Below are 13,294 nucleotides of genomic sequence, written 5' to 3' on the forward strand. Positions count from 1 at the left end.
GACAAAATTTTTGTCGTCGTTAATTCGCTCTGCTTTAGGTTTTAGTTTTTGGGTTGCCTTGGGCCTCAGAGTCAAGGACGGAGGCGGTGTAGCGTCTCTTCCAGGAGTGGCCAGGCCCCGGCAGGTGCGCAGACCAGCACAGAACCTGCTGGAGAGGGGGCACGACCCCCGCCCCGGGGCCGGCAGGAAACGGACGCGGAGCACAGGACCCCAGGGACTTGGGAAATCCTACGCATGTCGCCAAGAGCCAGGAGCAGCACAGGGAGAGGGCAGGGGGTGGCGGTGGTGCTGGATGGGAGAGGCGGCAGCCCCAGCGGCCCCCCGAGCTGGCTGCTCCCCCCGCCCCCAGCAGGACAGCCCGGGCTGGGCGCCCCCTCCACGCACCTGAGCACGGACTCCACAAACACCCTCAGCGCCTTGATGTGGATCCAGGCAATGAAGGCTTCGCTGAAGTTCACTTTGAGCCAGCGCAGCAGCGGGCCCTGCGAAGACAGGACAGCCTGTGATGCCCGCGGGCAGCGGCACCAGACACCAGGCCAAGGGCGACACAGGTCCCGGCAGAGCGAAGCCTCGCGTGGAGAGACGCCTGGCGACCAGCAGAAGCAGCGAGTCAGCCAGCCCCGGCCCACGTTCCCGGGGCGCCGGGTGCCCGGTAAGCTCAGCGGGCCGCCACCTGGCACATGCGTGGGGCCACCAGAGACCGGGCTGCGGGGGGCCGGGCAGCAGCGGACGGGCTTCCCTGGACACCGGGCCACCAGGGAGCCCACCTCTGAGGAACGCATCGCATCTCCCCGCCCCCAGCCCCGTCCTGGCATCAGCTACCAGCTGCCGCTTCCGGGGGCTCCGCAGAGCCCACCTCCAAGGCCACAATCCCAGTCACCGAGGCTGGCGTGGCCGGTCCTCCAGGGGAGCCCGAGCGCCTGGGCTCCAAGCCCCCACTGATGCCTCCACTGCTCACAAAGGTCAAGGGTGGGTCCAGCCAGCGCAGCCAGGGGAGGAGAGCTGAGGGGCCTGACCCCCACCAGCCAGCAGGGCCTGCCCCCGTCACCAGCGGCCGCCACCTCCAGGCAGGGCAGAGGACCCCTGGCCACCAAGCCGGGGGGCTGGGGGCAGCTCCGAAGACGCCCTCCACACGAGGAGGCAGGCAGCGTTCTGGGCTCCTTGATGGAAGCCCTCCCAAGCCACACTGGGGAACAGAAAACGCAAGGCGCCGTTTCCTCTGAAGAAGCCTGCACCGGCGGGGACATGCGAGCGGGGGACCCCCAGGGCTGCAGGGGTGCGGCTTACCTCGCCCTCGCCCTCACTCTCTCTCTCTCTGTCCGTCTGCCCCGCCGCGGGCCTAGCGGGGTTACCTAGCGGGGTTACCTTAACCTTGTGGTCCGGGAAGGTGGAGGATCCCTTTTTAAGAGCAACACAGGAAGTTTGCTAAAGGCACAGAAATCATTTATTAATCTTTCAGCAAACACGCATCACGACAAACACAAAATCCGCATCGCCGGGAAAGCGCATGGGAACGCCGGCCCGCCCTCCAGACTCGCAGCCCCAGGGACTGGAGATGGGGCGGGGCGGCGGGGGAGGGGGGCTCAAATCTTCGGGGCCCCTACCGCAGGGACAGAGCCACAGTGCCAGCAGCGGGGCGAGCTCCCACATCCTCACCCCTGCCTGGCCTTGGCCGGGACCACCCCTCCACGGGCAGCCAGGACAGGGGACCACGGAGCGCCCCTCCGCCCTGTCCAGCCACGGCGGCTCCATGGCACTCATGGAGGCTACATGCAGAAAATGAGCCAGGCACGCTGTTGGGACCTACCATCCTTTATCCTCTTTTCTCTGCAGACAAGGAGAAAGCCCTGGAAAATCCCACCGTGTGCTCTCCAAGGGAGCCGGAACCCCGGGACCTAGCCTGTCCCCTCTGGCTGACAAGTACCAAAGACAGCGCGGGATGCTGGTGAGACCCACCTCCCGACAAGCTAAAGGGGAAAGAGGTGCCTCAGAAGCCAGGGCAGGGCTGCCCCTGGCTGCCCCCTGCTCAGCGGCCCACAGCCGGAGCCTCGCATGGAGCTAAATGTTTCCGAGTTCGCGTGTCTCCTCTGGAGCTCCATTTCCCCTCCTCCGAGACCCTGGCAGGGCTCCCGGGGCAGCCTGGGTGTGCAAAGGCCTCCACTTGCTGCCTTACACCTGCGAGGAAGCGCCAGCTGGCAACCTGAGCCCCAGACGGCAGGCGACAAGCTCCGGTGTGTCACCTTGCTCCTCAGGGGGTCTGTGCCAGCACCGAGGCTGGTGCCAAAGGCACGATGTGACCACCTGTCCTGTGGGCAGGGCCTCCTGCCTGGACGTTGGTCAAATCTGCCACTGTCTCGCCCCCCCCACCCCAGAGACACTGGGTAGGGGACCCAGGGCTAGGACCCAAGCCAGCAGGGATGACGCTAGAGAGAGACCACCGGGAGCTCCTGGGCGATCAGGGTTTGGGGCGAGCTAAGGCCAAGGAGCAAAAGTCCCCACCTGGGTGTGTGGGGTCTGGGGCCTCGGGGCCCAGCACCTCCTCACGGGAACAGCCCTAACCCAAAGCCCGGCAGATCTGGGATCTGTGACGCGTGCGTTCACTTGGTGTGCACACGCACGTCCGTTCACATGCGCGTCTGCTTGGGGGCGGGCTAAAGCCCCCCCACAGGCACCACTATAGGACGAGCTCCTGCCTCGTCCTCAAAGGGGATGGGCCCGTCCAGTGAGGCTTTGAGAAGCCCAGTTTGTGGACCCCCATGCTGCTGCTCACTCCCGAGGGGGCGGCTTGTCTGGAGTCGCTGTGAAAAGGCCACTGACCAGAGACGTCAAACCAGACGTGCCGATTCCGCCAGCCCGAAGTCAGAGAAGGCCCAGGGTCAACACGGGGCCTCAAGGGAGGGACTTCCTGCTCTTTAACAGCTTTCTTCCAGAACCTGAAGTACATTCTCCTCCTTCTTCCCTCCTCCCTACACCAGAGGCCAAACTGGAAGTTTCTGAGAACAGCACCCAGTGGGGATGGCGGGGAGAGGGGCCCTGAAGACATTCCGCCAGGGGGACCCCCAAAGCCACCCAGCTTAGGTGTCTCCACAGCAGGAGGATGCCACGTGTGGAATGAGCCCCTCACACAGAGCAGCTGAGTGACCTTCCCAAGGCGACACTGTCACATTCCCAAACTCCAAGCCTGGTTTGCTCCCCAACCAGCTCAGCGGTGCTTGCACGGGGAAGGTTTCTGCCAGGCTGTCATCAGAAACCTCAAGGAGAAGCCCCTACTCTTCGCTGAAAGCATCGGGGTAACAAACCCAGGGGCTGACGACAGGGGTGTCTCATCACGCATAAGAACCACACTGAGGAGGCCAACAAGGAGACTAAGGGGACAGGCCTGCCTGTGCTTGGCACAAGGACCCCTGCCTGGATCCCCGCCTGCCCTGCCCGGATCTGGAGCACAGGAAGGTGAGAGGGGGTTCTCCTCTTGGGGGAAACGCTCTGTGACCTCCCAGAGCCTCAGTTTCTTAGGGGCACATTGGAGCTCAGAGTCCCTTCCCGGAGGGGCAGGGGCAGGACTCAGGAGCTCTCCTAGGGACGGCGCCCAGCGCCCTAGCTCACAGCTCAGGTGTCCCCTGGGTGCCCCGCCCTGGCAGTCTCAGGGGACACATGTCCCAGGCCACGTGCCCCCAAGGGAGGGGGACGCTCCAGAAAGACGCCCGCCTGCCCATGTAGTCTACTCACATACTGTTGCTTCTTATCAGACAGCAACCTGCTCATCTCTTCCCTTTCCCTTTTAATTTCTTTCTCATCATAGTAAAATTCACGGACAGTGAACCTTAAAACAAGCAAATGAGAGGCTTTCACCAGGAAGCTTCCGGACGGAGCAGAGAGACCCGTCCAGTGGAAACAGCCCAAACCCAGAGAAGCCCATTGAGGCCAGCCCTTACTTGTTCTCTTTGGCTTTGGTTTTGAAATCCTCGATCACTTTTCGAAACAGGGTCACCGTGAAGAGGCCGCCCTCGTTGTCCTCAGCAATCAGTCTGGTGGAGAGAAGCATCTGGTCACTGGACGCCTCACCACAGCTGAGGTCGGAGCTGGGCTAGGAGCAGCCTGTTCCCTCTCCCAGGGGAGGTGGGTTCCTGCCAAGGGGCGGCTGGCTTGTGGGCAGGCAGGGCCCCCCACCCCACCCCCACCAGCTGAGGGCAGGGAACCAGACACCCCTTATGACTTCCTGACTCCCGGCCGGGGGGGTGCGGGGCTCCACCACCTGCTAGAGAGACACCCGCCCACGCCTGCTCCTTCCACCCCCACACCGGGCTGAAGCCTCTGGGGCCTCTGGATGATCTAAACGCAGACCCTTGAGGGGAGGGAGGGGCAGGGGACTAGCTGCAGAGACCCCCAGTTTGGCTCCAGTGTGTGATGTGCTGAGCCATGGAGCTCTTCCCGGGTCTCAGTCACCTGTGTGCGCGTGTTGGGGGGGACGCGCCCAGGCTCGGACGTGCTCCGCTCAGAACGAAGTAGGACAGACAGACTCCAGTCGGTGTCTGTCCCACCGTGTCCACCTCACATTCAGTGTCCCCATGTTCCAATCGGCCAGCCTCTGAGGCACGCCTCAACACAGGGCCACAGTGGGCACCGTCCCAAACACAGGGGTCACAGCAGCCAGCGGTCAGCTCCTTTGAGCCGGCCCTGGTGGCCACCAGACCTCAGGGAAGCCCTCTGCCAAGCCCGGGCAGGACTCACAGGCATGCTGGCCAGGTCACCTTTCCTGTCTCTGGGCCACCCCAGGCTCCAGAAACTTCCAGAATCACCTCTGCAGACCCTCCAGTGGCTCCTGACAATGCAGGGCTGGGGGTTCCGGTCTGAGCAGCCAAATCACCTACCGAGGTAGCCGGAGGGGTCCCCCAGCTCGTGGCCACGGAAAGCCAGAGTCGCAGAGCACTGGCGGCCTCTGCCAAGCTGGCGGGCCTCAAGGACCAGCCCCTCCATCCGGCTGTCTGCCCTCCCCTCCCTGTGGACGGCCCTGGCTTCCTCCTCTGGCTGCCCCTCGTGACCTCAGGCTACGGCTGTCCTGTTCCCTGCACCCCTCAGTGTAGCTCCTGATCACCGTCTCCTGTGAGCTGTGACCCCGGGAGAGCCACCCCGACCGGAGGGGGCCTCAGAGCGGAGAGGAGCACGGGCAGAGCTGTCCTCACCCTACGCTGTGCGCCCAGAAGCAGGTGAGTTGGTGTGGCTGGCCGAGACCCACCGCCAAATCTTTTTAAATTACAAACTACTTCAGACATACGAAAAGGAATAGAGACGGGCCCTGGGTGGCTGTTGGTCTGCTGTGGGCTCAGGTCATGATCTCCGGGTCCTGGGATGGAGCCCCACATCCAGCGCCCGGCTCAGCGGGAGTCTGCTTCTCCCTCTCTGCCTCTCCCCCTGCTCATGCACGCGCTCTCTCTGTCTCTCTGTCTCAAATGAGTAAGTAAAATCTTTTTTTAAAAGAAAGGCATAAAGAATAACAAATACTACATAAAGGCAGGCCCCACTTAACACAACTCTCACGTGGCAGAAGCCCCAGGCCACACTCTAGCCACATGTCACTCTCTTCTCTGAGGTCACTACTGCGCTGAGCCTGGCGTTTCCAATCCCCCGAACACCCCCTCAATTCTCCTGTGCACCTGCCCGTGCCCAGATCACGTATGGTTTCGTTCCGTCCATTTCCAGGCCTTGAGTAACTGGCTTCACGCTGGGTGTGCTTCTCAGCCACTGGCCTGTCCTGCTCCACCCAGGACGGTGAGACCCACGCCTGCTGCTGCGGGCAGCCCCCTGCTGGGCTAACACCGGTGTGGTGGTCATCACGGTTTGAATATATTCCTGTATCTCTTCACCTGCCACTTTCCCAGCTCTCACCGGCCACTCCTGCTCGGACTCCAGCAGGCCAGACGCTGCTCCAACTGTCCCCACCCCACCCCACCCCTGTGGCCATCACGGATCAGAGCGCAGTGAGGGGGATCTTTACCGGCATACAGCCAGAGGGGGCTTCCTGGAAGAGGGGGCAGGGAAGCGGCATTCTGAAGGATACAGGGAGCTTGGCGCGTGGCTGGGGGAGCGGCTGCAAAGAACTCCAGGCTGAGGGACTCTGATAAGCTCAAGCGGGGAGGGCTGAGGGTCCCTGTACCCTCACAGCATACTTGGTGCCTAGGTGCCAAGGTGGGGTTTCACTCACTTAGTCGACCGAGGGACCACCATGTCCGAGAGGGATTCATAGGTTTTTTGCCATTGTGCGTAGCTTGGTCTGCAAGAATACGAATCATTCAGTGATTTCTGCAGAAAGGCTGGGGGTGTTCAAGTGTTTAGGACACTGTACACCACTTTTCCCAAGGGACTGAGATCAGCAGGCCTGGGCCAGAGAGCCCCAAGCACCCCAAGGTCCTGCCATGGGCACTGGGGACCCCCTCCCCAGCCTGGTCCTGGACCCAGCCTCCCAAGGGCGCCAGATGCCACGGACGGTTCAGGTGAAGAGTTCAGCTAGATATGTGGGGAAGCTTTCCAGTCCTGACCCTGTGTAGCCTCGGAGAAGCCAACTGACCTCTCTGGCTTCTGGACAAGGGGGTCACAGGTGCCCCCGCTCCCCTCCCCGGTTTATTGTGAGCAAAATGGGCTCCTGTCTAAGGCTCGTGGCACACGGAAGCTGCTCACTGCTTTACCTGTGGACACCCACCCTGCTCCCATTCCTGCCGCTGGGGCCCTGGCCATGGAGGGCCCCCCTTTCTCTCCATTGGGCAGGGCCGGTTTCCTTCTAGGATCACCAACATGGGCTGAGGCCCCCAGTACCCCCCTTCCCAGGCCACTTACTTGGGGACAATGACCAGAAGTGTGACGAGATACTCAGAACCCAACACGAAGTCTTCTTTGCTCACGATATCGCTCAATGTCCGGGTTAAGAGGTTTCCCCTGAATCCGGGTGGGACAAAGGGGGCGGGATTAGCAGAAAGGCAGAGGGAGGTCGCGTGGGCCCCGGGCTTCTGGGACGCATGGACCCCCGCACACCCTCAACACACAGGCCCTGGGTCAGGAGGGCAGGCAGGAAACATGAAAGCTCAGAGGTCCCTGGGCTGAGTGTGCCCCTTGGTCCACCAGCTGAGGGTGGCCAGAGCTGCTGGGGCTGCCGGGGCCAGAGGCCCCCTCACCAGTCCCCCGAGGGGCAGCAGAACCCAACACCACCATCACCTGCGCTGCCCCTGGGGCTGCCGGGAGGGGACCGTGGGTGTCAGGCAGCTTGAGTTACACCGGTGTTAACACTTGGGCTGTCCCGAGCTGAGACGGGTCCAGAGAGAGGCCCGGGTCACTTTTCACACCTCCCAGGTCCAGCTGCCAGGGAACATCACCTGCCATTGCTTGCTTCATGCCCAGCAGAACCCGGGCTCCATCGAGATCATGGTATTTTTAGCACATGGTTCAAGGGTATTGTAGCAGCAAGTAGGCCAAGGACGGCTACAGAGACTGTAGCCTGGGCACCCTGGCCATGTCAGCTAATATATTAGCTAATGTATTACTTCCCTGGCCAGTGGGTGTCAAGCACTCCACCAAGGCCAAGTTCTTAGGTAACATGCCACCTCCAGCCTCACCTCTCCCACCTGCGCCTTCACTGCTAAGTCCCTTAGGACCCTCTCCAGAGGCACAGGGCACGTGCCCCCTACCACAGCCCCATTCTGCTATCAGGTCTGCTCTGGCTCATCGATGCCTGCGCTCCGAGCACAGAGCTGATTTTCCGCAGACACTTGTTGGGCGAGTCGCTGGGAGCTCCCCGAGGGCAGAAATCCAATTTTCTTCTGCTTTGTTATCTTTAGGGGCTGGCATAAAGCCTGAGAGGATAGCAGGTGCTTACTGCACATTTGTTGGAAGAAGAATGGGCGAAGGCGGCAGAACAGCTTTACCCCCTCCCCCTCCAAGTGCTCTCAACAGATCAGCGCGGCGGTGAATCAGCTGAATGACAAGGCTGGCCCAGATGTCTGCTCAAGTCCCAAATGATTCTCAAGGAGTCCACAAACCCATGATGCGAAGAGTAGATGGCCCAGCAGGCAAATGGTCAATGCCGTGACGGCTCTAAGCCAAGGTCACCATTTAGGGCGCTCTCTGCCATCGGCGCGCTGCCCTTCTCCCATCTCACGCCTTCGCAGGGCCAAGAACGAGGCGAAACTCAGGGGATGCCCATTTAATTCTGATGCAAAGTCACGCAACCAACGGTGACCATTTCTAGTTGAAGTGCATCTCTCCCTTTTTGGTTTTAAATTCTCCGCTAACGTACCATATGCTTCTTTCACAAGAGGACACCCGGCCCGGGGACCATCCAGAGGGAGAGGTAGGAATGGGACGGTGAGCTGCTCAGAGGAGCGGCTGGTTCTGACCTCCCCTGGGCACTGCCCTTCTTTGGAGGCTCTTCAGACGACTGCCAACGGGATCAGATGGGGAGCCTGGGAGGGTCCTGCATGCCAGCTCAGCCCGACTCAGGAGCACCTTTTTCCAGACTCCGCGGCAGGAGCTCATCTGGCCTTTCCTGACATGCCTCCCACGACAAGGCACTTACTCCCTTACCAGAGAGTTGCAGCCGGCATGACACTGGGTTTCTGCTTTTCTCCAGAAACCTCCCACCATCTGGGTGACTGGTGACCGCGGTCCGCAGGCCACACCGTCTGCTCTCTTTCTCTTGTGGGGGGTCCGTCACTTGAGTGCAGAAGGCTCCAGAGTCCCTGCGGATGGTCTGCTCTGGGCTTCAGCCCCCGCTACCCTGGGGGCCCTCCCAAAGGGCCAGGCTCGGCTAGTCAGGCACCCCCACCGCCTTTGCAGAGAGGGTCCTCTGTTAAGTTTCCTCCAGGGGAAAGGTCTTAGGGCCCCCCAGGTGTTCTCCGTAACCTGGGGAGGTTGGGAGAGGGAGGGAAGGGGGTGAGGGGCAGCATGGTGTTCCTCTCTGGGCTCAGGCAGGGGGCCATCACCCTGGCTTGGGCCTTCTCACCACGTGCACCAAGGCCCCCCTCCCAGTCTGCAGCTCCCAGAGAGGCAGGAGGGCTGCGGCGTCTGCCTGTCTGTCTGACTAGTGCCCCCCCCCCCTCTCTGACACAGCATAGACCCTGGTTTACCCAGAGACCTGAAAGGCACACTCCTGGCCCGCCCGGCCCCCGCCCAGCCTGGCCCCTGCCCCCGCCCTGCCCCTCAGTGCAGAAACTCAGACTCACATGGATTTCTTCTCCAGGTTCTCCAGGTTTGTCTTCAGAGTATTGTAGGCGGCTGTTCGGGATTTCAGATCAGTCTCGATTTGGGCCAATTGCTATTCAGAAAAGCAAAAGTCAGGGCCCAACTTCTCAAAATGGCCATAAAGTGAGCACAGCACACTTCGGAGTAAGCAGTAAGTAATCAATGCCGCCCGCTTGTCCGGAACGCTCGCGTTTCCCTCCCCACCGCTCCCGCACACATGCCAGCATTTGGCCCTGTGTAGCCCGTGGGGAGCAGGGGACAGATTCACGTCCCCACTCTGCAAGACCCCACACGGGCACGGCTGTTCCAGAACCCCTCAGTGAGGTGACTCTTCTGATTGCAAGCCCTCCTCACCCTGCCAGGCCAGCCCAGGCTGACCCCATCCTGGCTTCTGGGGGGCCCGCGATGGCTTAGCCCCGCTGACCCGTGGCCCCCTCCCACGGGAAGGGCTAGGTCGGCAGGAAGGCTCCTTCCAGCTTGCGTGCAGGTCACGGGTCTGGCACGCAGGAGATCCCGTTGTCCAATTTCAGGGAGGGCGTCCCAGACCCCCACCCGCAGCAGGCCCAGGCGGACACGTCATGGGAGGAGGGAATACAGGCAGAGCCCAAGACCCACGGCCTAGCTCTCCTGCTTTCTGGCTGCCTGACCTCAGAGGCCCACCTGCTCGGCCAGAGGGATGATGTCCTCCCAATGGCTGGAAACAGGAAAGGCAAAGGCTCACCAGGAAGCCCTCAAAACACAGAGGGCTTGTCCAAACTCATGCGTGGACAGCCGAGTCCCATCATCACAGAACTGCTTCAACAAAGGTGGGCGCCCCACGTTACGGGACACGGCGCGGCCTTCCAGAAGGTCGCGGGAGACTCCTGCACACGAAGGCCGACCCCCCGGCTCCTGAGGGACTGCACCCCTCCTCCCAACTCAGAGCCTCACGTCCTGAGCCAGCTCCCCGGGGGTTCGCAGTCGCACCCCGTGGGACCCCCGCTCCATGCCAACAAACGCTGCTGACACGGATACCCCTGCGTCGGCACGCGACAGCACGGAGGCCGCCTGAGGGCCCGAACAACCCCGAGCTGAAATTTACAGATTTCGTTCGTATAGACACGGTCCACTATACGTATAGACACATATAGACACAGAAGGATCGACTTCTCAAGGTTAACACGTCGCTCACCTTTTGGGGGAAGAGGAAAGAGAGTGGTCTAGTCATGGGAAGCTTTTCCCGTTTTTATCGTTATACCTTGATACGTCTGATTTTTAAAATAAGATATGTAATTTTTTTTACCATTAAAAAAAATATTTTCCTTTAAAATGATGACAGATTTCATGGGAAATTACAAAAAGATGACACGGGGGACACCCTGATGGCTGTTGGTACAGTGTACGGTTCTTGACCCCAGGTTCGTGGGTTCAAGTCCCATGTCTGGTGCAGAGATTACTTTAAAAAATGAATAAATAGAGACGCCTGGGTGGTTCAGTCAGTTGAGTGTCTGCCTTCGGCTTGGGTCATGATCTCAGGGTCCTGGGATTGAGTCCCGCATCGGGCTCCCTGCTCAGTGGGGAGCCTGCTTCTCCCTCTGCCTGCTGCTCCCCCTGCTTGTGTGCTCTCTCTCTCTCACACAAATAAATAAAATTTTAAAAAATGAGTAAATAAAATACTTTTAAAAATTGGACAGAGATCCCATATACCCATCTTACATAACAACAGTGTGCAATCATAACCAAGAAACTAACTCAGGTACAATCCACAGTCTTAACTTTTAAAATCATATATAGATAGATAGATAGATAGATAATATATTTTTAAAAAATCACACAAAAAAGTCCCCGTTCAGCAAGGTGAGGTCCACCTGCCCCAGCCAGAGCTCTTCCAGGGAGCCGGGTGCCCCGCCCAGTGTCTGTGACCCCTGAAAGGGAAGCTGGCACTGGCCGTGCTGAGGGCATGTGTTCAGTTGGGCTCCGAGGGGGGCCAGCTGGCCGAAGCCCCAAAAGCCTCGTGGACCCTCCCGCAGCACCCGGAGATGCTTCCGGTGGTGGAGACATCAGCCGCCAGTGCCCCGAGGGGGTCGGCATGGGCCCCCCACCCTCAGCAGCACGTGTGCGTGCTCAGGAGAAAACCTTATGCCGGTCACTCCAGTGAGGTCTGGGGGCTCTTCTGAACCTGCAGCATCACCCGGCCCGTGGAGACGGACACCACGGTGGGCTGGCACCAGGTGACCACACGTGCTGCCACATGCAGGGCGGGGAGGGGGCAAAGCCCTCCTCACCCTTGAGCATCTTCTTTAAGGGACACGTTGGGCTCAGTTCCCAGCAGTCGGGAGGGTCTGGGGGCCCGGCCCTGACCACCTCAGCACAGGGCTCCTCCAGGCTGGAAGACCTCCCCGGACACCTGGCAAATACAACTCGACACAGCGACCTTTGTGTCCCCAAGGCTCTCCCCATGAAGGACCTCCCGTTGGAGGAACAGATCTGAACCAGGGCTGGGGGCGTCACACACGGGGCCCTCATGCAGGTCAGCCTCCAGGGCCAATACTCAGAGCCTCAAAGAGCTGGTTCCCTGCAGCGGAGCTGGCCCGGGGCCTCCTTGGGAAGCCCTGTCTCTCTCTCTGTGCCCCACCCCCCAATCTCTCCCTCTCTCTCTCTCTCTCTCTCTCTCACACACACACACACACACACACACACACACACGCACACAGCACAACCAAGACCTGCATTCCCATCCCAGGTCCCGGAGCCAGCCGCTGAACCTCTCCGCCAGCCTCCTCCTCTGAGACCAGAGGAAGGGGTTCCACCTCACGGGGGTGACTCGGGAAGGGGACCCTACCCCGCGGGGGTGACACGGGAAACAAGAGCCCAGTGTGGTTCTGGGCACACACGGAATGCGGTCAACCCCGGTGCCCTCCTCCCCGTCCCTGCTTGCCTGCCTAAGTCACTCTCTGGGTCTCTGAACTAGAGAGAAGCCAACTTCTGTCCTCTACAACTGCTCTGCTCCCCTCTCCGTTGACATCCTGTCGCGTCCCGGAGTCCTCCCTGCTAGCCGACGCCCCCGGGACAGCCACGCCAGTGAGCCCCGTCCTGAGAGGACGCAGATCACAGCCTGACCGCCTGCCCGGCTCGGCCTGGCCTCAGAGAGCCCCGCGGGGTGCGAACGGCCCCAGCAGCGACGGCGCGACCCCGGGTGGGTGGCAGAGGCACACGGGACCTCCAGGAAGCCACACCTGGCCCAGGTGTGCTGGGCAGCCCCTCCTCAGAGGGCTTTCCGGAATCACTGCCCAATTGTCCCAGGAGGGGCCGGGACCTCTGTGGCGTAAGCAGTGCCGGAGGAGCCGCACCCAGATTCCGGAGCCTTCTGGCCCCACCCGAGTTTCCACAGACACGGGCCGGGCACCAGCCCGCCATGGCGAGCACACAGGGCTGCACTCGGACGGGTCCCAGGGGCCCATCTCCTGCCCCTGACCCGCCCAGACACACCTGGGTGGCTCTGTGGTCTGAGGAGACAACAGGAAGGCTTTGTTCCTGGCCTGGCTGAGACTCTCCCCAGCCACCCTGGCCAGGAGGAGACACAGCCTGTGAGGGGCTCAGTAGATGGTGGAGAGAGGGGGGCAGTCCTAGGCCACGGGCGCTCACCCTCAGTGAAACAAACAGGAGTCAACAAGGCCACAAGACCCCACAATGTCCCCAGAGACTTGGGCCACAGTCCTGTTACTTATGAAGTAAAAGCTGGAGGCCGTCGCTTACCGAGATGGTAGCGCAGAGCCTGATGCGGGGCTCGATCCCAGGACCCTGAGATCACACACGACCTGAGTCAAAACCAAGCCAGAGGCTTAACCGACCGTGCCACCCAGCTGCCCCTTCCTGGCCTCACTATCGTCACAGGCGCCTCAAAGCAGGCACAGGACCCGCTGTGATACCTTCCGTAAACGCCTCCCAGGAGTCAGGGCTCCTAAGCCGGACTCTCCGTGGAAGCAGATCGTTCTTGTCAAGCAACCAATCCCTGAGGGATGTGTGGGGGCTTGCGGCTCTCGTGAGGAGGTCAGGATGGGGCTGAGCTGCTCCATTAGCACCTTCCAGA

The 13,294-nt window shown here is 61.0% G+C and overlaps 1 protein-coding gene across 5 annotated transcripts in view; it reads right to left on the reverse strand.

The window, feature by feature from the left end:
• ATP6V1C2 (ATPase H+ transporting V1 subunit C2) overlaps positions 1 to 13,294 on the reverse strand; it is a 52,862-nt gene that overhangs the window by 4,661 nt on the left and 34,907 nt on the right. For 3 of the 5 annotated variants that reach the window (XM_044262073.1, XM_044262072.1, XM_044262076.1), the window contains 7 exons: positions 9,207 to 9,298; positions 6,829 to 6,927; positions 6,200 to 6,268; positions 3,933 to 4,025; positions 3,727 to 3,820; positions 1,288 to 1,425; positions 385 to 482 (listed from right to left, as the gene is read on the reverse strand). In XM_044262073.1, the coding sequence (XP_044118008.1) occupies positions 385 to 482; positions 1,288 to 1,425; positions 3,727 to 3,820; positions 3,933 to 4,025; positions 6,200 to 6,268; positions 6,829 to 6,927; positions 9,207 to 9,298 (683 nt within the window). The remainder of the gene's footprint in view (positions 1 to 384; positions 483 to 1,287; positions 1,426 to 3,726; positions 3,821 to 3,932; positions 4,026 to 6,199; positions 6,269 to 6,828; positions 6,928 to 9,206; positions 9,299 to 13,294) is intronic. The other 2 variants (XM_044262075.1, XM_044262074.1) reach the window with 1 other exon arrangement.

Source organism: Neovison vison, chromosome 8, assembly GCF_020171115.1.
Source record: "Neovison vison isolate M4711 chromosome 8, ASM_NN_V1, whole genome shotgun sequence".
Lineage (NCBI taxonomy): Eukaryota > Metazoa > Chordata > Mammalia > Carnivora > Mustelidae > Neogale > Neogale vison.